At 48.2% G+C, this 26,927-nt stretch overlaps 3 protein-coding genes across 4 annotated transcripts in view; 1 reads left to right on the top strand and 2 right to left on the bottom strand.

Moving 5' to 3' along the window:
• Window positions 1-128: 128 nt before the first annotated feature.
• On the top strand, window positions 129-20,741 carry ftsj3 (FtsJ RNA 2'-O-methyltransferase 3). The gene is made up of 21 exons (XM_064330123.1): window positions 129-346; window positions 830-935; window positions 1,124-1,170; window positions 1,408-1,487; window positions 2,102-2,201; window positions 2,880-3,074; window positions 3,821-3,936; window positions 4,204-4,308; window positions 4,674-4,774; window positions 5,632-5,718; window positions 6,065-6,211; window positions 8,024-8,159; window positions 10,831-11,027; window positions 13,681-13,801; window positions 14,393-14,480; window positions 16,549-16,705; window positions 17,442-17,539; window positions 18,085-18,187; window positions 18,709-18,892; window positions 19,526-19,620; window positions 19,925-20,741. Exons 1-21 carry the CDS (start codon window positions 280-282, stop codon window positions 20,214-20,216), a joined length of 2,622 nt encoding a protein of 873 aa, XP_064186193.1. The 5' UTR covers window positions 129-279; the 3' UTR covers window positions 20,217-20,741.
• Window positions 7,744-26,927, bottom strand: part of LOC135252252 (thromboxane A2 receptor-like) — a 99,302-nt gene continuing 80,118 nt past the window's right edge. The window contains exon 4 of one of the 2 annotated variants that reach the window (XR_010329372.1): window positions 7,744-7,814. The gene's annotated coding sequence lies outside the window, so the exon portion shown is untranslated. Of the gene's footprint in view, window positions 7,824-26,927 lie in introns of both variants that reach the window. The other variant, XR_010329371.1, reaches the window with a different exon arrangement.
• gpr35.2 (G protein-coupled receptor 35, tandem duplicate 2) lies at window positions 20,739-25,696 on the bottom strand. The gene is made up of 2 exons (XM_064330129.1): window positions 25,188-25,696; window positions 20,739-22,030 (listed from the first exon to the last, which is right to left on the bottom strand). The coding sequence occupies exon 2, from the start codon at window positions 22,020-22,022 to the stop codon at window positions 21,048-21,050; it is 975 nt and encodes a 324-aa protein (XP_064186199.1). The 5' UTR covers window positions 22,023-22,030; window positions 25,188-25,696; the 3' UTR covers window positions 20,739-21,047.

The raw sequence follows: 26,927 nt of genomic DNA, 5'->3' as shown, positions 1-26,927 counted from the left end.
CTGTATTTGTTTTTCATGAATATTTTAAAACATTGCGCCAAGAAGAAAGTGGTAGACACTTGTCTGTTTATTTTAAAATGTTTAAATAAAGTTTTGTTGGCGCTTATTGATTACGACATTTTCTGTGACGTAGTTGTCATGCGTAGCCCATTCACACGTGTTGTTTTTCAGAGCAAGCTAGCGGTCGGTGTTCTCTAAAATTGTATTGCTAGCTACGTTTGTATCGAATATTAGGACTGGAAAACCTAATTCTATTAATAATCACTCACAAAGACAGACATGGGCAAGAAACTAAAAGTAGGGAAAACTCGGAAAGACAAATTCTATCACTTGGCAAAGGAGACGGGTACGTTGATCAGAATGAGTGTTGCAAGCTAACGCACTGCTAACCTGCGAACAAACTGGATGTTGGCAATTATTAATTTGTGAAGTTTTTAATACCGGGTAGCCACAGTGTCTATGACCGTTGTTAACTAGATCGGTGATGGTTACCAAAAGGTGTGTTGTGTACGGTAATTGTGCGACTTGGTTAAACAGCTAACGTTAGCTAGCTTGCGGGCTAACTTATACAGGCGAGTTACATGACCGAGTTAGTGCAGCAAAGAAAGAGTTCAGAACGACAGTAACAGCTGGTTGACATTTGCTTTGATAACGAATTTGATCTGCTCATTGTCGCTAAGCATACAAATGGTATTCCCTCTGTTTCAGAAACGACCTACTTCTAATTGCGAGTACATAATAACGGTTGGCGGTCATCGAAATTGATCTACCTGCTGATTTTGTTGTCAGTGGTAATGCTGAAAATGTGCCTTTTGTCTCCTTATTTCAGGTTACCGCTCCCGTTCGTCTTTCAAGCTCATTCAGCTGAATCGTAAATTTCAGATCCTGCAGAAAGCACGAGCTGTGGTGGACTTGTGTGCGGCGCCGGGCGGATGGTGAGTGGGTCACTGATGAGGTGACACGCGCACGTATTACAGTCCATGCATGGTCAGTTATGCCTGTACATATTTGTACGTACAGCGAACTGACCCTTGTACCCAGAGCACACCTTTGATGCATGTGCATTATGAAGGATTTGCAGAAACGGAAGTGGGTAACCTGTTAACGCTGTGTCTCGTCTCAGGTTGCAGGTGGCTTCCAAGTTTATGCCCGTCTCCAGTCTTATCATCGGTAAGTTCTGGTCCTAAAGTCATAATGTGGCTTTGTGTTAAGCTTTGTTTCCAAATTCTCTGATGTGCCATTCCCCACGAACCTGTTGTGTTATACGGTACATATCATTTCTAATCTATGTTTTTGTTATTTCTTGTCAACTTGGTGTACCATATTTGTTGAAGAACACCATAGTTTCTTAGCCTCAGGCAAGTTGGTTAGCCTTAGGCTAAATCTGTGCCAACAATCTCTCTGTAGGTGTTGATCTGGTACCAATCAAGCCCATCCCCAACGTGGTCACCCTCCAGGAGGACATCACTACAGAAAAGTGCCGACAGGTGGGCAGTGACATTATTTCTGTGCCACAAGGACAATTATTTAGATATAATGAAGATTTATTTATATAATAATGTATATGTATTTTATAGTTTTTATTACTGGGCTATTATGAACAGGCACTATATTTTCAACTTTTTTAACTTTCAGAATTTTGAAATTGTGAATTTATGCACTAATTGTACAATGCAAGGAAATTGGAAACAAATATAATAACTAATTTGTAAAGGCACAGTTCTCCTTTTGCGTTTTTATGGTTTATGTGGTTGTTGTGTGTAACCTTGGTTTATGTAGCGGTGGTGTGTAACCTTGGTTTATGTAGCGGTGGTGTGTAATCTGGGTCTTTGTAGCGGTGGTGTGTAATCTGGGTTTATGTAGCAGCAGTGTGTAACCTTGGTTTATGTAGCGGTGGTGTGTAATCTGGGTCTTTGTAGCGGTGGTGTGTAATCTGGGTTTATGTAGCGGTGGTGTGTAATCTGGGTCTTTGTGGCGGTGGTGTGTAATCTGGGTTTATGTAGCGGTGGTGTGTAATCTGGGTCTTTGTAGCGGTGGTGTGTAATCTGGGTCTTTGTGGCGGTGGTGTGTAATAGCTGACGCTGTTCTGAATTCTTCCCAGGCCCTGAAAAAGGAGCTGCAGACCTGGAAGGTGGATGTTGTTCTGAACGACGGTGCTCCCAACGTAGGAGCCAACTGGCAGCATGACGCCTTCACCCAGGGTACAGAGTGAAAGCACCTCCCACCTCCCTCACACACACACCTCTCCCTTACAGACACACAGACACATCTCCCTCACACACACACATACCCCTTACATACACACACACCTTTCCCTAACACACACACACACACACACACACACCTCCCTCACACACACACACACCTCTCCCTCTCACACACACACGCACACATATCCCATACACACACATACGCACCTCTCCCTTTCACACACACACACATCCCTAACACACACACACACTTCTACCTCACACACACACACACACACACACATCCCTTACACACACACGCACACACATCCGTCTCACACACACACACTCACACATACACACACACGTCTCCCTCACACACACACACTCATACAGGCAGTCCGGTCTCACTGCTCTCTCTCTCCCTGGTCCCTCCCCAGCTCACCTCACCCACACACACACACACACACACACACACACACATCCCTGTCCCTCCCTCACACACTCACACACACACACAGGTCTCACTGTTCACTCTCCCCCGCTGGTCTCTCCCCAGCTCACCCTCACACACACACACATCCCTCTCCCTCCCTCACACACACACACACACCTCTCACACACACACACACTCACACACACACACACACAGGTCTCACTGCTCTCTCTCTCTCCCCGGTCCCTCCCCAGCTCACCTCACCCTCATGGCGCTCAAGCTGGCCTGCGAGTTCCTGGCCAAAGGCGGGAGCTTCATCACCAAGGTCTTCCGCTCCAAGGACTACCAGCCGCTGCTCTGGATCTTCCAGCAGTTCTTCCGCAAGGTGCAGGCCACCAAGCCCCAGGCCTCGCGTAACGAGTCGGCCGAGATCTTCGTCATCTGCCAGGGTGAGCGGTTCCGGCCTCCCGCCTGCCCGTGCTGTCCGAGGCCCAAAGCTGGTCCAGGGTCCGGCTTTGTCTCGAAATGGATATGAACCCGCCGCCCTGATCAGTGCTTTGTGCTTCCTGCCTTTCGCTGGCTGCTAGACAGTGCTTTCTAGCGGGTCTAGATCAGGGGCGTCCGGTCATATCCGAAAAGAGCTGGTGTGTGGAGGCATCGTTTCGTTCTAGCCCAGCTCTAAGACATCTGATTCAACTAGGTAACTAGTCGCGGTCTTCAATCCAGAACTGGACAGGTAGGATCAGGTGTCTTAGTGCGGGGTTAGGACAGAAACCTGCACCCGCACCGGCCCTTTTCGGATAACGTCGGACACCCCCTGGTCTGGATCTCTTGTTACGTCCGTATGAAATTGTTGCTGCAGCGTTGAGCCTCGAAGGATGTGGTCACTGGTGCTCAAGTTTAGTTTAGTCGCTTTATTATCCCACTGTAGGAAAATTCATTTGGCTTCAACACGCAATACAAAAGACTTAAAAACATAAGCCTACAGTGAATGCCTGGATTTTAACCGCTCAGTGGTCACTTTGCTACTCTTTCTATGCGTCTATGAATGAATCAAGTGAACCAAATGAATCAAGTGAACCAAATGAATCAAGTGAACCAAATGAATCAAGTGAACCAAATGAATCAAGTGAACCAAATGAATCAAGTGAATCAAATGAATCAAATGAATCATCTACCTCCATTGGCTACGCAGGCTTCCTCGCTCCTGACAAAATCGACAACAAGTTCTTTGATCCCAAACACGCCTTCAAAGAGGTGGAGGTCCAAGCCAAGACGGTCAAGGAGCTGGTGCCTGTGAAGAAACCGAAGGTACGGGTGTCCCGTCCCTGTGTTCAGTCATGTGACCTCACTGCTGGGGGTGGGGGGGGGGGGGGGGGAGGGGGTTGTGTCTCTTTCTGACCATTGATGTGACCGCGACAGTGTGTGTTTGTGTCCCTCTGTAACCGTGGCGATGTGTGTCCACGTGTCCTCATTTCCGCTAAAGTCGCCATGCCGCTGTCGCGACCGCGCGCGTCCTTGTCACGACCGCGCGTCCGGCGGCGGGTTTCCCGCGCGACTGACCGCTGTGCGTTTCAGGCGGAGGGCTACGCGGACGGCGACCTCACTCTGTACCACACCTTCACGGTGACCGAGTTTCTCAAGGCCGAGAACCCCGTGGACTTCCTGGGCAAGGCCAACGAGGTGAGCGACCGCCGAGATCACCAGAGTGCATTGTGGGAAACCAGAGTAGTCATCATAGAGGTTTACATGACGTTTCGGTAAATGTTTGGCACGTCTTTTTGCCTTTAAACAATCTTGAACGTCTGATCGTTTAATGTGTTAAAACAGAGGTGCAGCCTACTCTTTTGTATAGCTTTATTCATATATAATTTTTAGATGTTTTTGTGTTTTTATAATTCTTTTCCTGGGAAATCAAAACAATCTGAAAACTTGAAGTTTGGGGGAAAAACCGTAAACTTGTACTCCTGGAAAATGTTGTTGATGACGAGCCTTGTTTTTGATTTTGAAATTTTTTTGTTCATTTTCATTTTTGCCTCTTTTTTCAGATTTCCTTCGACAACCCCACGCTGAGAACCCATCCCGCCACCTCTCCGGAGATCCAGGAGTGCTGCCGGGACATCAAGGTCCTCGGACGCAAGGAGCTCCGGTGAGGCTCCCCCTTTCCCATCCCTTCCAATCAGAGGGCACCTTACTGACCAAGGAGCCAATCAGATAGCAGTTTGTTATAGGCTGTCATGCATCCAGATCTGAGCTGTAAAGAGGCGAGCGGCCCTCATGAAGCGAAACGTCTTCTGTTCGTTTACCCTCTGAAGAGGAAGAAGGTTTTTTGGAATGTTTTTTTAGTTTTTTTCAAAATTCTAAGTCCGTGTTCTAGAACATCGCTTTCAGTTACCAGTAGCGATTGTTTCATCAGCGTCAGAATGTTCAGTTAAGAACACCTTAAAGGGTTAAAAGGCAGGACTACGCACTACAGAAAAGATTCTCCGCTCAGGACAATGAACAGATTACAGTGGCTCTGGCTGCTTGCACTCAGTACAGTTTGCAGAAACTCATTCAAACCTGTGTGCTCATTTACAAGCAGCAATAGGTTTCTGAGCTGTGTTTTCTTCTTAGCTCAGAGGTCAGAAGCGAGTGTAACTGAGGTTGCTGGACTCATTCACAGGGGCACTGGAATTGTACCATTTAGCAAAGAACTTAACCCTTTAACCTGTGAGGTCACAAATATGTGATTGGAATGTTCTTAACTGAGCATTCCAATGCTGATGTCACAGTCACTACTAGCGATTGAAAGCAGTGGAGTCCTAGAACACTGAATCTTTGGAATTTTGGAGAAAAAAACAAAAAAATTCCAAACAAACCTGCCATTCAAAAGGTCAACCTGACATGCTTAAGCAAACCTCCAGCCATGTGAATGGATTGTATAGCAGGAAGGTGACCTGTGTGCGCTGCTCTGGGTCAGAGAACCTGATTCGGGCCTAAATATCCTCCTCTACCCCTGAGCAGCCTCCTGCTGGCCTGGAGGGGAAAGCTACGGAGGTTCCTGACCAGGAAGCTGAAGGACGAGGCCAAGCAACTGGACCAGGACATCCGGTACTGGCTGTCTGTCTGATACCTGCGTTTGCTGGCCTGCTTTAATCCCTGTCTGTGCGTGCGTGCGTGTGGGGGCGTGAGGGGCGTGCGTGCGTGTGTGTGGGGGCGTGTGGGGGTGGGGGGCATGTGTGTGCGTGTGTGTGTGTTTGGGGGGGGCGGGGCGTGTGTGTGCGTGCGTGTATGTGGGGGCGTGAGGGGTGTGTGTGTGCGTGTGTGTATGGGTGTGTTTTGTGCATGACCTTGTGGATGACCTTTCGCGCGACCTTGTGGTTTTCAGGCAACCGTACAGGCGGCTGTAATTCACTGAGTCTGACTCCAGTCCGTTCCTTCCCTCCCCCCCCCTCAGCTTGAGCTCCAGTGAAGGAGAGAGCGATACGGAGAAGGAGAGCAAGAAAAAGAGATCTGACAAGGAGGAGCCAGAGGAGGACGACGAAGAGGAGATGGACAGGAAGTTGGCAGAGATTAAAGCCCAGGAGGTGGCAGAGCTACGGAGGTTAGTTTCCTGTTTAGCATCCGTTGATTGTTATCTATGGTGTTGTTTAGGCCCTGTTGCATTGTGGTGGGCCCCGTGTCCTTCCTGTGAGAGTTCGGCATCGCGCCTGCGGTGTTCAGTTCTATTTCAGTTTTGAGCCTCTGGGGGCTTTCGAAACCGGCTTGAATGGCCAGCATTGTTGGGCAAAATGGCCCAGCGTTTTTATTTTACGTTGTTCAGGTTGTGAATTGAAATTCAGCTGTTGAGGCACGCGTCATTTTCCGTGACAGTTTTTCAAATAACGAGTTTTGAGTTTCAATTTGTTTCCTGAGTTTGCTGAATTTTAACGCAGCTGACTCCAACCGGTGGTGACAATTCAGTACACTGACCTGAATGCCTGAGTGAGCCCCAAACCCATGTCATATACTGCTTTGCTCAAACTGTGTTCACTGTATTGCAGTGGTTCCCACTCTCAGTTTCTGCAGATCTACCATCCTGTAGGATTTCACTCCACCCCTAACAAAGCCACACCTCATTTAACAGCTAGAGCAGGGCTGCCCAGCCCTGCTCCTGGAGATCTACCATTCTGTAGGTTTTCACTCCAACCCTAAGCACACCTCATTCAGCAGCTAGAGATCTTGTTAGGCTGCCAATTAATAGAGCCAGGTGTTAGCCAGATTAGGGTTGAAATGAAAATGAAAACCTACTGGGACTGTAGGTGAATACGAATACAGCCCTGAGAAGCCCGCTCCGTAATCTGATTAGCCAGCACATTCCTGCGTGTTGCACGAACGGAAAGGGTCAGCAGTGCGTGACAGACCGTTATCTGGTAGAGCTCGTATCGGGCGCAGTGGATGGAGTGTGTGCGCCTGATTACATCTTACCTGATTTGAAGAGGAGAGGCCCTGACTTGCTGCCCTCCGTGCCCGCTAGACACCAGGGTTCTCAAACTCAGGCCCTGGAGGGCCGCAGCGTCTGCAGGTTTAACTCCAGTCCTGGAGGGCCGCAGCGTCTGCTGGTTTAACTCCAGTCCTGGAGGGCCGCAGTGTCTGCAGGTTTAACTCCAGTCCTGGAGGGCCGCAGTGTCTGCAGGTTTAACTCCAGTCCTGGAGGGCCGCAGTGTCTGCAGGTTTAACTCCAGTCCTGGAGGGCCGCAGTGTCTGCTGGTTTAACTCCAGTCCTAGAGGGGGTGCTGTGTCTGCAGGTTTAACTCCAGTCCTGGAGGGGCTGCAGCATCTGCAGGTTTAACTCCAGTCCTGGAGGGCCGCAGTGTCTGCTGGTTTAACTCCAGTCCTGGGGGGCCGCAGTGTCTGCAGGTTTAACTCCAGTCCTGGAGGGCCGCAGTGTCTGCAGGTTTAACTCCAGTCCAGGAGGGCCGCAGTGTCTGCAGGTTTAACTCCAGTCCTGGGGAGGGCCGCAGTGTCTGCTGGTTTAACTCCAGTCCTAGAGGGGGTGCTGTGTCTGCAGGTTTAACTCCAGTCCTGGAGGGGGCGCTGTGTCTGTAGGTTTAACTCCAGTCCTGGAGGGCCGCAGTGTCTGCTGGTTTAACGCTGCAGACACTGCAGCCCTCCTGGACTGGAGTTAAACCAGCAGACACTGCGGCCCTCCAGGACTGGAGTTAAACCTGCAGACACTGCGGCCCTCCAGGACTGGAGTTAAACCAGCAGACACTGTGGCTCTCCAGGACTGGAGTTAAACCTGCAGACACAGCGCCCTCCCCAGGACTGGGGTGTCAGCTGCCTGCTCTGTGCTGTAGGTGAATGAGGAGTGGGGCTGGGCTGTTTTTTCGTGCTCTCACGCCCTTGTGCGTGCGTTCCTTCTTCGTCTGCGCAGGAAGAAGAAGAAGCTTCTGAAGGAACGGCGGAAGCAGAGGGAGCGAATCGAGCTGAAGATGGACCTGCCCGGCGTCTCCATCGCCGACGGCAACGACTCCTCCATGTTCTCTCTCGGCACCATCAACAAAGCCAAGGTACGAGCGTCCGTCCGGACTGCGGTTCCGCGGTGCCCAAGGGTTCCGTCTGGGTCTGCGCCGGTCCGTTCACACACAGTCCCATACAGCGCCGATTGTGGTTGTTTAGTCCTGTCACTTTACCTTTACAGCTACCTTAGTAACTGTAGGGTTCTGTGGTGAGTAACTGTAGGTTCTGAGGTGAGTAACTGTAGGTTCTGAGGTGAGTAACTGTAGGTTCTGAGGTGAGTAACTGTAGGTTCTGAGGTGAGTAACTGTAGGTTCTGAGGTGAGTAACTGTAGGTTCTGAGGTGAGTAACTGTAGGTTCTGAGGTGAGTAACTGTAGGTTCTGAGGTGAGTAACTGTAGGTTCTGAGGTGAGTAACTGTAGGTTCTGAGGTGAGTAACTGTAGGTTCTGAGGTGAGTAACTAGGTAGGTTCGTGAGGTGAGTAACTGTAGGTGTACTGAGTGAGTAACTAGGTTCTGAGGTGAGTAACTGTAGGTTCTGAGGTGAGTAACTAGGGTTCTGAGGTGAGTAACTGTAGGTTATAAGGTGAGTAACTAGGTTCTGTGGTGAGTAACTGTAGGTTCTGAGGTGAGTAACTGTAGGTTCTGTGGTGAGTAACTGTAGGTTTCTGTGGTGAGTAACTAGGGTTCTGAGGTGAGTAACTGTAGGTTCTGTGGTGAGTAACTGTAGGTTCTGAGGTGAGTAACTAGGTTCTGTGGTGAGTAACTGTAGGTTTCTGTGGTGAGTAACTAGGGTTCTGAGGTGAGTAACTGTAGGGTCTGAGGTGAGTAACTGTAGGGTCTGAGGTGAGTAACTGTAGGTTCTGAGGTGAGTAACTGTAGGTTCTGTGGTGAGTAACTGTAGGTTCTGAGGTGAGTAACTGTAGGTTCTGTGGTGAGTAACTGTAGGTTTCTGTGGTGAGTAACTAGGGTTCTGAGGTGAGTAACTGTTGGTTCTGTAGTGAGTAACTATAGGGTCTGAGGTGAGTAACTGTAGGTTCTGAGGTGAGTAACTTGGTTCTGAGGTAAGTAACTGTAGGTTCTGAGGTGAGTAACTTGGTTCTGAGGTGAGTAACTGTAGGTTCTGAGGTGAGTAACTGTAGGGTCTGAGGTGAGTAACTGTAGGGTCTGAGGTGAGTAACTGTAGGGTTCTGAGGTGAGTAACTGTAGGGTCTGAGGTGAGTAACTGTAGGGTTCTGAGGTGAGTAACTAGGTTCTGAGGTGAGTAACTGTAGGGTTCTGAGGTGAGTAACTGTAGGTTCTGTGGTGAGTAACTGTAGGGTTCTGAGGTGAGTAACTGTAGGTTCTGAGGTGAGTAACTGTAGATTCTGTGGTGAGTAACTGTAGGTTCTGTGGTGAGTAACTAGGGTTCTGAGGTGAGTAACTGTAGGTTCTGTGGTGAGTAATTGTAGGGTTCTGAGGTGAGTAACTGTAGGTTCTGAGGTGAGTAACTGTAGGTTCTGAGGTGAGTAACTGTAGGTTCTGTGGTGAGTAACTGTAGGTTCTGAGGTGAGTAACTGTAGGTTCTGTGGTGAGTAACTGTAGGTTTCTGTGGTGAGTAACTGTAGGTTCTGAGGTGAGTAACTGTAGGTTCTGTGGTGAGTAACTGTAGGTTTCTGTGGTGAGTAACTAGGGTTCTGAGGTGAGTAACTGTTGGTTCTGTAGTGAGTAACTATAGGGTCTGAGGTGAGTAACTGTAGGGTTCTGAGGTGAGTAACTGTAGGTTCTGAGGTGAGTAACTGTAGGTTCTGAGGTGAGTAACTTGGTTCTGAGGTGAGTAACTGTAGGTTCTGAGGTGAGTAACTGTAGGGTCTGAGGTGAGTAACTGTAGGGTCTGAGGTGAGTAACTGTAGGGTTCTGAGGTGAGTAACTGTAGGGTCTGAGGTGAGTAACTGTAGGTTCTTAGGTGAGTAACTGTAGGGTTCTGAGGTGAGTAACTGTATGTTCTGTGGTGAGTAACTGTAGGTTCTGTGGTGAGTGACTGTAGGTTCTGTGGTGAGTAACTAGGTTCTGAGGTGAGTAACTGTAGGTTCTGAGGTGAGTAACTGTAGGTTCTGAGGTGAGTAACTGTAGGTTCTGAGGTGAGTAACTAGGTTCTGAGGTGAGTAACTGTAGGTTCTGAGGTGAGTAACTGTAGGGTTCTGAGGTGAGTAACTGTAGGTTCTGAGGTGAGTAACTGTAGGTTCTGAGGTGAGTAACTAGGTTCTGAGGTGAGTAACTGTAGGTTCTGAGGTGAGTAACTGTAGGTTCTGAGGTGAGTAACTGTAGGGTTCTGAGGTGAGTAACTGTAGGGTTCTGAGGTGAGTAACTGTAGGTTCTGAGGTGAGTAACTGTAGGGTTCTGAGGTGAGTAACTGTAGGTTCTGAGGTGAGTAACTAGGTTCTGAGGTGAGTAACTGTAGGTTCTGAGGTGAGTAACTGTAGGGTCTGAGGTGAGTAACTGTAGGGTTCTGAGGTGAGTAACTGTAGGTTCTGAGGTGAGTAACTGTAGGTTGTAAGGTGAGTAACTGTAGGTTCTGAGGTGAGTAACTGTAGGTTCTGAGGTGAGTAACTGTAGGTTCTGAGGTGAGTAACTGGGGTTCTGAGGTGAGTAACTGTAGGGTTCTGAGGTGAGTAACTGTAGGTTCTGAGGTGAGTGACTGTAGGTTCTGAGGTGAGTAACTGTAGGTTCTGTGTCTCTTTTCAGGCTCTGTGGGAGATTTCGCGAGGGGACATGAAAGGGGCGGACGCCATGTTGAAGGAGGAAGAGGAGGGTGAGGATGATGTGTACCTGTCGAATGACGAGATCGACCGCATTTCCTTGGCCTCTGACTTGGACTCGGACGACCTGCAGGAAATCGAGGAGAAGGAGAAAACCCTGGAGAAGACGGCACAAAAGAAAAAGTACTCATTACATTACACATTACTCGTTACGTTACGTTGTATTACATTCTTATTACATGACATACTCGTTACATTATTCAGCACGTTACATTACTAATTTCATTAAATTATATTATGCGTTACATTTCATACTCATTACATTACTCATTACATTACTTAGTACATTACATTACTAATTTCATTAAGTTACGTTACTCTTTACATTACTTACATTACTTCTCTTTTTTTCTTTTCTTTAAAAAAAATATTGATTTTTCAAGTGTAAATGTCACAGGAGCAAATAACTTAGCAAACGTACACGGAGTGAAACATTAACCACAAATAATTTTTAAAAAAATGAAACTGATGAAGTATGGAAAGAACGTGTAAGATATGACTGGCAGTACCAAAATAGACACGACGGGCCGGTTAGCACTAGAAGACCGAACCACCCCTGCCAACGCCGCCAAGATTAGCCGCTTCCCTGCATCAGATATTTATCAGAAGTGAAGTCATTTCCTCCTCATCTTTCACATCTGGAGATGTGCGTATATTTGTGACCGTATCGGAAATCGCACATCAGACAGGGCCTGCTGCTCTTCGGAGTTTCAGTGATGGTGTTGTTGCTACCTTACGTTTGGGCCGACAATCGACAGTGTGGGGTTTTCCTCTTCGGTCTGCCGATTGGGCTCACAAAGTTTCATCGCGTTCCTCGAGTCCGTTTTGAAGGGCAGTGGCGTGCTTGCAATGGCGAGGGAACTGAACTTTGTAACCTGAAGGTTGCAGGTTCAATCCCAATCTCTGCCGTCGTCCCATTGGGCTAGGTGCGTAACCTGCATTGCTTCAGAAAACATCCAGCTTGGGTAAGCGGATTTACTGTGAGAAACAGAAAGATGTGCGAGTCGCTCTGGATAAGATAAACGCTTGTAATGTAACGGAACTGGTAATGCTCCTGCTTGTGGGAAGCATTGCCCACTGTCCAACCTTTCCGCCAAGTTTTGTTGTATTTCATGAATCCGTTGGGACGTGGCTTTTTGTGGGAAACCATGCCCAGCATCACCCCCCCCACCCCCCACCCCCCATTTGGCCAGCTGGTTTCCTGCAAGTTCGTTCATATCTTTTGTAGATATCCCGCTGACAGACAGACAGAAGGACAGACGGAATGGGGTGATAACAACCCCTATTATCTCTCTTGGCGGTGGCGACTGGCCAAACAAGACTGACGAAACGTGTGGTAGCGCACATTGTGATAACAGACTCCGATAATGTTGTAGCGGTGAAATTTGAAGCTCTTAACGTGCTTTCAAAATGTAAGCAGCTAACGAGTTGCAATGCTACAGCGGTCGTCGCGTGCGTGCGGGCTAGTATGGAAACTTGAGCGGCAGTTGGCAGAATGTGACCGTTGTTGTAGTTTCGAAAATGGCAACTTGTCAACAACGTACTTAATCGAAATCCCTGTGGGGGGGATCAAAAATGGCGATTCGCTGCCAGGTTTCCGGGTGATTCAGTATGTCATGTAGTAAATATTTGGTTTTTGGGAGGTCTTTGAGTATAGAAGCTGTGAAATCCTCTCCCTTACGTTTCTCTATGCTACTGTTCTTTTCCTCTCACTGTCCATTTCTGTCTTTCCTTCTCTCTCTCCCTCTCTCTCTCCCCCCCCCATCCCTCCGCTTCTCTGTTTCTCCTCCTCTGTCGGTTTCTCTCTCCATTCTTTTCTTCTTCTCCACTGGTTATCTCCCTCTTTCAATCAAATCAATCAATCAAATTTTATTTGTTTGTATTTTACAGCAGTCGTCACAATACGCTTTACAGACAACCCTGGCCTGAACCCCCACAGGAGCAAGCCTAAGGCAACAGTGGCAAGGAAAAAATCCCTTCTTTCTCTGTTCCCTTCTCACTGCTCACTAAATTAATATTTCCCAGTTCTAGCTACTGTAGTACCATAGTTGTAGGGGGATGGGGTGTAATTGCTCATTCTAGCTCAGCCCTTCCCCTTGTACATGAAAAGGCTACTGATAAACTAGTCCGATAGCCAATCTAAAGATTAAATAAACAATCGAACACTGAATAATAAAGGTCCTTTGTTGTTTTGGCGCTCGTGGGCATTGCGATAAGGTATGAATTTGGCCGTCAGTCGTAAGGTTCAGATCGAACCTGAGCCAGGCCCGTGGAGGCGGTGGTGATACAGGCGAGTGTCAGCATGGGGCCGTCCGAAAACCCGTGCCCCTGGGCCTTTGAGCCGCTGACCCCAGGTTAGGAACCTCACCGGCACCGGCCGCTCCGGTGACGCACGTGGCCTTGTGATTGGCTGTCGATGGACCGGAGCGTGCGTGCGTGGAGCGGGTGGCCTAGCCTGCGATCGACCAACGGCGGCGGCTGTCTGTCTGTCTGACGACGGCTGGGCTTCAGCTCGCCGTTCAGGGTTCATCAGTCACGCTTAGTCCGTGCGTCGGCCAGAGCCTTCTGGGAATCCGCGGGAGATTAAAGATTGTAAACTTTCCCCGCGGAGGAGCGATGGGGCTTTCAGCGCGCGAGCTAGCGACCGAGCTAGCGAGCTCTCCCGAGAGCTGGCCCCTTGACTGTTTATCTCCCGCTCTCTCTGGGACCCTTTCTCTGCTCTTTCCCCGAAGTCTGCGGTACCTGACCGCGAGCGTGCACGCTTCCTGTGTTGCAGGGTGTCCTTCAGCGTAGAGGACGAAGAGGAGGAAGACGAAGGAGAGAGGAACGAGCTACTGGTGGAGCTGGAGGGAAAGGAGGAGAAGAGAGATCGAGAAACCAGCCTGTGGTTCAGCAAGGTGTGTGTGCGTGTGCGTGTGAGTGTGAGTGTGAGTGTGAGTGTGAGTGTGAGTGTGAGTGTGAGTGTGAGTGTGTGTGGAGGCGTGCCTGCCTGCGTACATGCGTGTGTATGCATGTGTATGCGTGTGTGTGTGTACGTGCGTGTGTGTGTTTGTGGGTGGGCGGTCATGCGTGTGTGAAGCACACAAAGCCCTCAGCCGCGGTCTCTGTAGCGAGCGACAGGCCCACACACAGACTCTCTGGTGCCTGCAGAGCTTGCACACACGTCTTCTCTAGAATCAGTCCCAGTCTCGGCCCAACCCACCTTCCCAGAACCCCCCCCCCCCCCCGAATATTTACACAGAGCATTCTCCAGAAATAATGTCCTGTCCCCTTTCCCAAGGCAACATGGTGTTCAAAGCTTTGGAAAGAAATGTCCCCTGGGGCACGCACATGCGCACATACACACACACGTGCACGCAGGCACACTCACACACACGCACGCAGAGTTCTGAGTAAACGTCTGTGTGGGCACGGTAGCTGGAAATTCATGGCGTGTTTAGTTGACCCCGTCTCCGTCTCCCCCCCCCCCCTCCCCCCGGCCTGCGCAGGACATCTTCTCTGAGCTGGACCTGGACGCCGACGCGGAGTCTGAGGTTCGGCAGGCACAGAGGCTGCAGAACAGGGAGGCCCCCGGGGGTGAGTGTGGAACCGTCCGGGAAAAAAAAATAAATCGCCTGACTCACTGGGCTGCTCTCTGTCACATAAATATCATTCAGTAAATCCACCCTGAAAAGGATGGGAAAAAAAGTGTTGTCAAGTGGAGTCTGAAGACTGTGGATTAAAAATGTCTGCCAGAGCGTCTGAAGCTGTATCTGAGAAAACTCCCATCAGTCACTGCTTGGAAAACAGTGCTCAGGGAATTATTTTACTATTTTCCCCCAAATTGACTCATTTATTTGTCTTTTTTTGTCCCTTTTTCTTATGAATTCTGCAAATGTCGCTTCTGCAGAAATTTGCAGAGACGTTGATTTGGTGGTTGTTTTGATGTTGGGTTTCTATCGTAACCACGGAGCTTGAACACACAGTGAGGACTGCCCAGGGCGAACAGAGAAATTGGGGAGGGTGAACGTTCCATACAAATCATTTCCACCCATATAAATAGAAGATTGCCTTAATTGGACTGAGCCCGTACACTGTGTTTTTGGAAGGGAACTTATCCCGAAATGATGACCAGTGTGCTGAGATGTAAGATGAGATGTACTTTTATTGAACCCCGTGGAGTAATGTGTCCTCTGCATTTGACCCATCCTAGTTACTTAGACGCAGTGGGCAGCTGCCTCTCTGTGCTGCGCCCGGGGACCAACTCCAGTTCTGAGGCCAGTGCCTTGGTCAAGGGCACCTGCAGGAGCGCACCTAACATGCATGTCTTTGAGTGTGGGAGGAAACCGGAGTACCCGGAGTAAACCCACGCGAACACGGGGAGAGCATGCGAACTCCACACAGAACCCACAACCTTCTTGCTGTGAGGCAACAGTGCTAACCACTATGCCACTGTGCCACCATGTGCATATAGCTCTGCCTGTGCACTGTGTTTGCAAGCCCCGATGATGGTTTCCGGCCTAAATGTTTCCTGTCTTTCTTTTTGGCACTTTGAGCACTTTGATGTTTTTGCACTTGTGATTTGAATAAACAAAGATATCTTTTGGCACATCTCAGCACATTGGGCGTTCCCTTGCAATACAAAGTGTTGTGAACCTTTTTTTGAACCAATGCACCTGTGGTGACTTTTTAATCCAGTAACTGCACAGGTCTACTCTCTATGTAACACCCATATAAGTACAAATTCTGAAGCATTAGTTTAGTAGTTGTCTACTAAATGCACTTTCTGTACGCCGCTTTGGATAAAAGCGTCTGCCAAATAAATGTAACGCTATGTAATGTAATGCATTATGAATGCAAACAGCTTTGTTTTGTCCCTCAGAAATTGTTTGTTTTATACAGAAATTCCCCTCTGACACGTAAGCGCAGGTATCCGTGTTGCTGCCGAGTTTGACTTAAAAACAAATCCCCAGTTGTGTGTAAATGGTAAAGAGGGCACCACATGACGGGATGGCAAAATCAGTTAATTATCGCGGCATGAATGGAAGTTCCTGTGAAGGATAGAGAGAGAGAGAGAGAGGGAGACTGCCTGGTGTAAACAGTGAGACGAAACCCAGCGGCCTGGCGCTTACGTTTTATTTGCATGTGTTTGCATTTCAGCGATTCTCGTGCACTCGTTTGTTTTTCTGCGAGAACGTCAGATTTTGTTATAGTCTGGGGCCCTGGGAGTGGCAGGCACCGTTGCGATCTACTCGCTGTCGTACGTCTGTCACGCATCGCTGAACTGCATTTCCCAGGAGACCTGAGCCTTTCCGCATAGTTTCCGTAGAGCGTTCTTAGAAACTGGGGAGGGGGTTGGAGGGGCCAGGCCATAGAGCGTACATAGGAACTGGACAGGGTAGGAGGGGCCAGGCCATAGAGCATACATAGGAACTGGAGTGGGTAGGAGGGGCCAGGCCATAGAGCGCACATAGGAACAGGAGATGGTAGGAGGGGCCAGGCCATAGAGTGTACTTAGGAACCAGATAGGGTCGGTGAAGCCAGAGGTTAGGTTGGCTGAAGGCATGCCTTCCTGTCTAGTTCAATACGCATGTCTACGATAGGTTCTGAGTCTTAAAGCCGTGCCAATATCCTAACCGTACTCCATGGAAGACCCCCCCCCCAGGGAAAGGCAGAAAGAGGAAGGCCCAGGAGGAACCCGAACCTGCTGAACAGGAACAGGAAGAGGAAGAGGCGGGGCCATCCCAGGAAGTGGAGGAGAAGCCTGGGGAGCAGGAGGGCGAAAGCGATTCAGATGATGACAGCAGCAGCGATGATGAGAGGTACGACGGTTAGCCTGACGCTAACGTTTATACCAGTGGGTCCCTAATCTTTTCTGTCAGCCCGCCCCTTTCCCCCAGCAAGTTTGGTTCCGCTTGGATGCAATTTCCCCTCTGGTTTCTAATGGACTCTTTTTCTCCCCCCTTCTCTCTGCACTTCCCCTGTCATCTCTGTGGAACCACTGGTTTATACCCATAATCACTTTCCCACATTTTGGTTGATTTGATGGAATGAAGTAAAGAAAAATATTTTAAAAGCCTGTGTGCTTTAACAAGTTTGATTTATTTATTATCCTTACCTTTTTTTGCAATAACTAAAACCATGTGAACCAATTTTGTTTTGACAAGGTGTGAATCACTGTAGCAGAACAATAATAGGAATATTGTCATTCAGTGTTGTAATAGAACAGTTATAAGAAGTCCAGTTTTGTAATAAAGCAGTAATAAGTGTTTTTTCTCAGTCCAGTGTTGTAATAGAGCAGTAATAAGAGTGTTTTACTCAGTCCAGTGTTGCAGTAGAGCGGTTATAAGAGTGTTATACTCAGGCTAGTGTTTTAATAGATCAGTTATAAGAGTGTTATACTCAGGCCAGTGTTGTAATAGAGCAGTTATAAGAGTGTTATACTCAGGCCAGTGTTGTAATAGAGCAGTTATAAGAGTGTTATACTCAGGCCAGTGTTGTAGTAGAGCAGTTATACGGGTGTTATAATCTATGTTACGCCGTTTCTGCTGTAATCAGGGAAATTGCCCAGATGAAGAAGGGCGCAGGGAGGACTGGTGGCGGAGGGGGCGGAGCCGACGATGACGACTTCCATGTGGTTCCTGTGGAAAGCACCAGTGAGTCGTGTGCGTGATTGTGCAAGAAGTGTGTGTGATTGTGCGTGTTTGATTGTGCAGAAAGTGTGTGTGGTTGTGGAGGAAGTGTGCGTGATTGTGGCAGGTGGTGTGGTTTCATTTCAGGCTGAAATGAGTGACGGGTAATGTTGCGTCACTTCCCCAACCTTAATGACCCCCCCTCTCAGACACACCCCTCGGTGTCGGGACGTTAGCGCCTTAACACTGCTGAACAGCCAGGTGAGGTGTTGGAATGAGGCTGTCGTCTAGTGTTTCTGAGTCAGGACCAGAAATGGGTCTTGGTAGTGTGTGAGGTGGGTCCCAGAATGGGTCTGTACTCCACTAGGCTATGCTAGTGTGTGCATTTCATGTGCATTTGAATTTTTTTATATTTGGGTCCCGTTGGTAAACGGTTAAGAACCAGTGCTGTAGTCAGAACAACCGCCTGACAGTGGGTGAGAGTCATGGTTACTCAAAAATATGCAGGTTTTATTTGCACTCTATATGCGCCATTGAGTGTGTGTGTGTGTGTGTGTGTTTGCGCGCAGGTAAACGTGCTCGGATTCTGGACCCGGAAGGGCTGGCTCTGGGTTGCCAGATTGCCACCTCTAAGAAGAAGACGAGAGACCTGGTTGATGGCTCCTTCCACAGGCGAGACCCCTGATACTGAAAAATATGATCTCTGTGCACGCATCTACACTGTGTGTGTGTGTGTGTGTGAGATGTTGGGTCTGTATTACTGTGTCTGTGTGTATGAAAGATGTTGAGTCTGCATTAGTGAGTTAATACGTGTGTGTGTGTGTGTGAGGGATGTTGGGTCTGTAAGTTAACACGGGTGTGTGTGTGTGTGTGTGTGTGTGTGTGTGTGTGAGGGATGTTGGGTCTGTATGTTAACACAGGTGTGTGTGTGTGTGTGTGAGGGATGTTGGGTCTATGTTAACACGGGTGTGTGTGTGTGTGTGTGAGGGATGTTGGGTCTGTATGTTAACACGGGTGTGTGTGTGTGTGCGAGATGTTGGGTCTGTATTAGTGTGTGTGTGTGTGTGTGAGGGATGTTGGGTCTGTATGTTAACACGGGTGTGTGTGTGTGTGTGTGTGTGTGTGTGTGTGTGTGTGTGAGGGATGTTGGGTCTGTATGTTAACACGGGTGTGTGTGTGTGCGCGTTTCTCAGGTTCACCGGCTCTGAGGACTACACTGAGGTGCCGGAGTGGTTCGTGGACGACGAGAGGAAGCACAGGCGGAAGCCGGTGCCCGTAACCAAGGAGATGGTGGAGGAGTACAAGCAGCGCTGGAAGGAGATCAACGCCCGGCCAATCAAACGCGTGGCTGAGGCCAAGGCCCGCAAGAAGAGAAGGGTGAGAGACGCGTGCGTGCGTGCGAGCGTGCGAGCGACTGAGTCGGATTGAGAGGGAGAGGGATTGAGAGAGAGAGTGAGGGAGAGGGAGAGAGAGAGCAAGTCCACAGGTAGGGGGAGAGAGAGAGAAAGGACAGTGGGATGGAGAACAGAAGGGGAGAGAGAAGAACAGAATGAGGCTGAGTGTGTGTGTGTGTGTGTGTGTGTGTGTGTGTGTGTGAAAGTGCGTGCAAAAGGGCTACAACTAAACCGTTCCCCCCCCCCCCCCCGTCATTGCCAATGTCCAATATTTTTTCTTATGGGGGGGGGCGCTCTCAATAACTGAAGTATAATGGTCTTCGAGCAGGGCTTAGACTTTCAGGATAAATGAGTTCTTGTTTGTTCAGCATGAGAAGCCCCAGCCGCCTTTCATTGTGGACTATGAGTGGACCAGGTCAAGGCTAACGCCCTTTAGCCATTGCTAACGTGCTAGCAGTATGGCTCATTGTAAGTGTACTATGCCCCCATTTTAAACTGACTGAGGCGTAGTGGTGCCGTCGAAGAGGGACTGAAGGTAGACATTGGGGTTTTGAGTAAAGGAGAGAAGGAAAGGGGGGAACTCTGTGTCTGATTGGTGCCCTCGTTCGTTTACCAGCTGCTGAAGAAGATGGAGCAGGCGAAGAAGAAGGCGGAGGCAGTGGTGAACACGGTGGACATCTCAGAGAGAGAGAGGATGGCCCAGCTCAAGAGGTACACACACACTCACACACACATGCTCACACACACACACACACACACACACACATGCTCACACACACTGTTACACACACACACACATTACATTATATTACAGGCATTTAGCAGGCGTTCTTATCCAGAGCGACTTACACAACTTTTTACATAAGCGCACACATAACATAACACATGCTCATACACACACACACACACACACACACACACACACACACACACAGTCTAGCGCAGCACAGCGTGTCTGAAGAGCCTCTCTGTAACACCCCCCCTCCCCTTTGCACCACCCGTTTCTACCTTTCAGCATCTACAAGAAGGCGGGCGTGGGCAAGGAGAAGCGGGAGGTGACCTACGTGGTGGCCAAGAAGGGGGCGGGGCGCAAGGTGCGGCGCCCGGCGGGGGTGAAGGGCGTGTTCCGCGTGGTGGACGGGAGGATGAAGAAGGACATGAGGGGTCTGCAGAGGAAGGAGCAGAAGCAGGGGGGCAAGGGCGGTAAAGGGGGAAAAGGAGGGAAGGGCGGGAAGGGAGCAAGAGGAGGGAAAGGGATGAAGGGAGGGCGGGGGATGAAAGGAGGCAAGGGGCGCCCCAAAAAATAATAACCGCCAACGACCCCTAATGACCCCTACCAGCCCCCACACCCCCCCCCATGAAAGATGGTCCCCTGGGCTACAGGACTTTGTAGCTGACTTTTGGCGATGTGATTGAGCGTGCTGAGACTGGAGGATTGTGGGTACCCACAATTCTGCATGGGTTTTACTCCCGAGTCCTCTGCCATCACACACTGAGTGGCGTCAGCATGTCCCGCTGTTTGGGAAGCTGCAGCCCAAATTAATTATGGCAGTTTATGGACTTGCCTTGTAATTTAGGGAGGTTGAAGCCCCTGAGATCACCATTCTCCCCTGACTGAGTCCTACACTAAGGCCTTCACCCACCAGGTCTTTGTAATGAAGTCGGTGCTCCTGCTGTATTTAACAAATGACTTCGTACAGTCTAGTCTGTAAAGTCAGGTAAATAAATCCACATACATGCTCTCTGTGTGAGTACAGCGTGCCTTCAAGTGTCTCTGTAAATACTTTAAGTCTTTGCATCGGAATCAATAAAATTCTCTTTTCAATAAGTCATCTTGATAATAGTAATACATTTATTTGTGTGCGGTGTTTTTTACCTTAGTTTGCTTTACAGTGTACTTAATCAACTTTAAAATGATTCATCGTGTGCTTTTGAGAACAAGACCAGGTTAAAACCTTGCATGTGGCCGGACCTAACCACACGTGATCCGGCCGACCAATGGCGTGACATCATCACTCGCTCACTCAGTCACTCACTCAGTCACAGACATTTGCGTTCGTAGGGCTGGCCCCGCCCCGCTGGTGCCGTCCGGCCAAAAATAAAAACGGCCGTGACTCGGCGAGAAAGATCTCGTCCCGTTAGATGATCGCGCTCGCCGAACTCCCCCCGACGGGGCGACAGCACGTGGAGACCCTCCTCCAGGAGTCCCTGGTGGCGAAGTAGTAGGTGAAGGCGTCCAGGCAGCAGTTTGCGCTGGCGAGGCTGAAGGCGACGTGCGTGAAGCCGTGCACGCCCTCCAGCAGGCCGCAGTCCCCCGGCCTGTGCGTCTCCACCGCGTGCTTCAGCAGGAAGCCCAGGTGGAACGGCGTGAAGCAGACCACGAAGACCGCCAGGTTGGCCGCGATGATGCGGACGCACTGGGCCTTCTCCGCGCTGGAGCCGCCGTCGCGGCCGCCGCCGTCGCTGCCGCCGGCGCCGTTTCTGCCGGTCGGCCTGGACAGGACGCGGATGATGTGGGCCGAGCAGAAGGTCATGGTGGCCAGCGGCAGGAAGTAGCCCAGCAGCTCCAGCACCAGTATGAAGGACAGGGGCAGCGGCTTGCTGCGGACCTTCTGGAAGCACATGAAGCGGGTGCCGTTGGCCTCCGGGGGGGCGTCCACCTTGTAGAACCCGGCGCCGATGGAGCAGGTCACGACCCAGATGAGCACGCACACCACCAGCGCCTTGCGCGGGGACAGGACCTGCTTGGCCCGGAAGGGGTACTTGATGCCCACGTAGCGCACCACGCTGATGGCCGTGGCGGTGAAGATGCTGACGTACATGTTCACGTAGTAGACGTAGACTAGGAGCACGCAGAAGTGGGCCGAGAACGGCCACGAGTTACGGTAGGAGTACATCTTGAAGGGCAGGAAGAAAAGGACGGTGCAGTCCGCCAAGGCCATGTTGGTGATGTAGACCATCATGTAGCTCCAGGGCCCGCCCCCGCGCCCGCAGCAGAATATCGCCAGCACCGCCACGTTTCCCAGAAGCCCCAGGACGAAGCTGGGAATGGAGATCCCCATCTGCAGTATCTGCACCGCCTCCGTGATGTTTAGGTTGCAGCTGGACTCCATTTCCCTGTCTGGAAATGACACATTGACACATGAACATAGCCGGTTAGGTCTGTTGGATATAAACTCCTCAAAAAAAACGTTTGGAAATTTGTGTTTGGTCGATCATATCTCTGTTGTCAGTGTATTATTAGCATTGTATCTTATACCATTGGAAAGCCTGTTCATTTCCCTTTAAAATGATGTCCCATTTGCAAGGATGCATTTGTGGGATGAGCAGCACAGCTGATTATTTGGGTGGGGTCCCAAGTGGAATGTGGCAAATTTCCCTGCCAATGTCAAACCGTGTATTCTCCTGTTGGTATTGACTCTATTGTTTTGAGTTGTTTGGGGGATTGGATGATTGAACTCTCTATCAGTAACAAGGAACAAACAAGACATATTGGTAATTTTACGCTTTATTCATTGAACAAACAGTCAGGAGCCTCAGTAGCGGGTGGAAGAACCATATGCAGCCACAACAGCCTGGCACCTCCTCCTCATGCTGGTCACCAGCCTGGTCACGCCTTGCTGTGGGATGGCATTCCATTCCTCAAACAGGATTTGTCGCAGGTCAGCCAACGTGGTTGCATTGGTCACCTGTCTGTCAGTCTGTATGTCAATCTTTGAATTCACCCCTCTCCTTCCCTGTCTGTCTGTCCCTTAGTGTGTCTGTCGGTCTTGCCGTGTGCCTCCCGCCCGCCTTGCTGTCCTTTGTCTGTGTTCCTTTTGTAGTCTACCCTGTGTGTTGGTTCCTGTCTGTGTCAGTCTGTTCCCTCTTAGTGTCTTAACCCACTCCCTGTCTGTGTTAATGCGTTCCCTGTCTGTGTCAGTCTGTTTCTCCTGCTCTACCTGCGTGTCTTACCCACTCCTGTCTGTGAAGTGCTGTCTCGCCTGTGTCTGTTGTCAGTCTGGTGTTCGCCTGTCTGTCGTCTGGTCTCGTCAGCCGTGTTCTGTTGCAGTCCAGTGTTTTCGTCTTGAGAGTCCGTTCGCTGTCCTCAGTGTGTCTGTCTTGTCTAGTCCAGTCCGATGTTCTGTCTTTCTAGTCCAGCCTGGTGTTCTGTCTTGTCTAGTCCAGTCTGGTGTTCTGTCTTGTCTAGTCCAGCCTAGTGTTCTGTCTTGTCTAGTCCAGTCCGGTGTTCTGTCTTGTCTAGTCCAGCCTGGTGCTCTGCCTTGTCTAGCCTAGTTTCAGATTCCTCGGTTGTCTGAAATCTAACCAATCTGACCGTTAGTAAATCTGGCGTTTGCCCAAGTGTTATCCCTAACATGAAGAGCTTCTGTAATATCTGAGGAGATCCAGCGGTTAGATCGATTTTTTTATTCTGAAATTCTTAGAGGGGGGAATGTGTCTCAGCAAGTGAAGTAAAACCGAAATGAAATGCTAAGCATTCCTAGCTAAACGCTAGATCGGAATCGGGAGTGTCACACATTGTCTACGTTGGCATGATATAAATCATGTATGAAACCGAAACCGTATTCTATACGTCTTATAAAATGTATTTTCCTAATAATCCTTGCTTTAGAATTTTCATTTCCGGCACTTCTGACACATGCACCTGGGCATGCAGTTGATCAGTGATATTATTTAAGCAGGCTTGTTCAAATAGGATCAGGATCAGTAAGCCTCACAGAACTTTTCTTAAATTAATCTTACTTTCGTTGTTAAAAATGTTATTACGAAGAAAAAAAAATACGAGACACATGTGCAGGACCTTGGTTTTTGTGCATGTCCCTGATGTATGGAGATTATGAATGCTGGCCATTTGAAAATCTTATGCGCAATAAGGAAACGGCCATGAACAAATGCAGATAAGAAAAAAAAAAAGATGCATGCCGAAATGTACTTCGAAACGCTCTCACACGCAATTTACGATCAAATGTGATCTCACAGATGTTTCGTGAATGAGGCCCAATTAGCGTAGATTTAGACAGATTTTTCGTATTAGGCTAAGTATGTTTGGTAATCAGTTGAGACTAGTTTAGCCCAAGATACAGCTATTATAGCCTGGTGGAATTCCCGGAAAGGCAATCAAGTTTACACACTTAATTGTTAACTCACGCAACGCATAAGATGACATCAGTTTTCCTGTTTGTTCCCGGACCAGGCTTGTCGCAGAAGAAGGGTATAAAATACAAGTTCTCTTGCAGACAAGCACCCTTTCACATAAACCAGAGATTTACTTTTAGGCTTCTTATTTTATACTTTTGTGCTCAGTGCCAAAGCTATATGCAAACAATACATCTATTTGTATGCCTTGGCTACGATTAATAAATCATGCATCGTCTTCATTATTTATTTAACGCCACCCCAGAACATAATATTTTTGTTTTGTTGTTGTTGTTTTTGTTTTGAGCATGAACTAAGCGGTTCGTGCTAGTAACCGGCTATGCTGGTCTTTGCCTGGCTACGTTCCCATTCATCCGGTGTCATTCATCAGAGGTTCTTATCAAAAGTAACTTAGAAAGTGAATCTTTTAAGGGTTACGCTACAATTTACCATTTAGGCATTTGTTGGTACACTATCAGCCAATGAATGTACAGTTCAAAAGTGCTTTTTGCACAGTAAACAATCATTCCCAGAGCCGAAGTAACAAAATTCCGAAAAATTGTACTTTATTTTATGGGAATGAGGTCTGTCTGTTCTCACAAGATATCGATCTTGTTCGCACAGGTTGTAACATCTTGTTTCCAAATTATTAAAAAAAGGCCTTAATTGCAATTCGCAACATCGGGGTCTCTGTAAAATTAACGATGCAACTACCTACAGCAGGCTATTTGTGGCCGGTGCCTAAGTGACAGCAGGTAAACCGAAAAAAAGAGAAGATATGTGCGAACTGGGAACCTGAGGAGGACATGCCAAAAGTAGGCTACACTAGCACGATAAATTTGGCAGTAAAGTGTTATTTCAAAACACAGAATAAGCTGAAAACATTATAGCTACACGGTATTTAAGAGGACATATTTTAAATAACAAAACATATAAATGTCGTAAGCCGATGCACATAAAGAACTCGCTCGGTTATGTCTGATTTACCGTTTTGTAAGCATCATCTTTTAATGTATTTGTTGAAACTTTTATTTGTAGGCTACTTATTGTAGCCTGTGCTATTTCTTATGCTGTCCCACTGTCATGGGTAAACTTTAAGTGCACATAAATAATTGTTTGGTTAAAACAGAAACTTAGCCTACCTGTGTGAAAAAACGCAGGGCGTTGTAAATTGTGAACTGCTGGATTTCCTGGTCTTTGTCTTCTAACAATTAACAGCCGAGGAATAGAAAGAACATTCGATGGGCTTATAGATCTCTTATTAACTCTGGGCGGTGCAACACACAGGGAAAAAAATTTGCGGGGTGGAGGACTATTAGAGGTGTCCCCGAAGTTCGCGAAATAATTTGTAGCAAACTACAAAATTTACACCGTTCATGCTATTCGTGGTGCTAAGAGGATTGGTCCTGACTCCTGAGCCTCGATATACAAAAATAACTGCATAAACAGCTAGCCTACAACCTTCTCACCGATTTAAGAGTGGACATTTATTGCCGTTAATAATTACTTATGGGTGTACCGGAATTACCACGCAGTTTACTCGACACTCTTATCCACAGGGACTGTTTTCATATACCGTCCGTCTGGAGAAATACATTTGTACGTAGCCTACACCTCAGAAGTGATGAGTAGCGTATGTCTGCTGTTTGAATGCAGCAGACAGGGAGTTGTAGTTGAGAAACAGTGCGCATGGTGTAGCCTACATTGGGACACAAGAACGGAATAGAGGTGAAATCAATGCAACGTGGAGCCGAGGGTCATGCTTGAAGATCACAAGTTTTTTAAACTGTTTCTATACACACAACTTTTTCTACACAATTATTTGTGTGAAAGTTATGGGTCTCCAGCAGAGGCATACATTTGTGGACTGTTGGAAAAAGTCTGCCGTATACAGCCCTTCTGTGAAAGGTGTGGCGCATTCTCCAGAAATTTTCTATTTTCATTTTTTATTTAAGCGGCTTTTGACACCAGGGGCCTCATTTATAGAACGGACTTACGATCAATTTTGATCTTAAGTATAACTTACGCAAAAAACACGTATGAGTAGTTATTCATAAAACCTTACTTTGACGTGGAAATTATCTCTAGGCAAAGTCTAGACTTGACGTAAGTGATTTTCCTGCTGGTTATGTAGGAGTATTGCAGTTTGGGACGCATATGTGTCCACGCCTGTGGTGAACTTTGCATTAGCTTTATGAACAATTTGATAGGAATTATCAATTAAAAGTGTGAGGAATTAATTGCCAGATGCAAGGTGTTTTGATTTAAAAAACAGGATGCGATGTTCTATAAATAGTGTGTCAAATTAGAAAAAAGTAACCCATGGCTGTTGCGTTATTGGAAGACATTGAAAACCGTGCTTTTAGAAGCGAGAGAATTTTCAGAGACCGGAATGACTTTTTTACGCATGATGATCTTCCAAAAAGTTTGCTTTTCTCTTTTGGTCCATGGTTATTCCTGACTAAACCCTCATTTGTGCTAGCATTATATAAGGGGAAATGGCTGATTGTAAGGCACGTTCAGGTGGCGTCAATTTTAAGTTAAATTGAAATTTAAAATGGGCATCTTAGAACCTGCGTAAGGAAAGTTTTTTATGCTCAGTATCTTTTATGAATCGAACGTAAGCACACCGTCGGAAATTATCTTAAGACTAAGTCCAAGAATAAATCTAAGAACATTGTTATAGATGAGGCCCCTGGTGGACTTTAAATATAGAGCTGTATACTTAAAATGAAGTCAAAATGTAGCTGCGAACACCTGCTAAATCTGGGAGAACTAAATAGTAGACTGTCAAATCAGTCAGGCATGCAGACCCATGTGACTCGAATATGGCGGCTAGATGTCAATGTGCATAATCGAGGTATTTTGAGTCGAATACGTTA

This window comes from Anguilla rostrata, chromosome 4, assembly GCF_018555375.3.
Source record: "Anguilla rostrata isolate EN2019 chromosome 4, ASM1855537v3, whole genome shotgun sequence".
Lineage (NCBI taxonomy): Eukaryota > Metazoa > Chordata > Actinopteri > Anguilliformes > Anguillidae > Anguilla > Anguilla rostrata.
Note: the sequence above shows the minus strand (reverse complement) of the source record. Positions and strands in the feature narration are given on the sequence as shown.

Bases quoted from the DNA above. Each gene is read 5' to 3' on its own strand.
- ftsj3 (XM_064330123.1), top strand. From the start codon at position 280: ATGGGCAAGAAACTAAAAGTAGGGAAAACTCGGAAAGACAAATTCTAT. The intron at 17,540-18,084 runs GTGAGTCGTGTG...GTTTGCGCGCAG, and splicing joins GGTTCCTGTGGAAAGCACCA to GTAAACGTGCTCGGATTCTG. The intron at 19,621-19,924 runs GTACACACACAC...TCTACCTTTCAG, and splicing joins AGGATGGCCCAGCTCAAGAG to CATCTACAAGAAGGCGGGCG.
- gpr35.2 (XM_064330129.1), bottom strand. From the start codon at position 22,022: ATGGAGTCCAGCTGCAACCTAAACATCACGGAGGCGGTGCAGATACTG.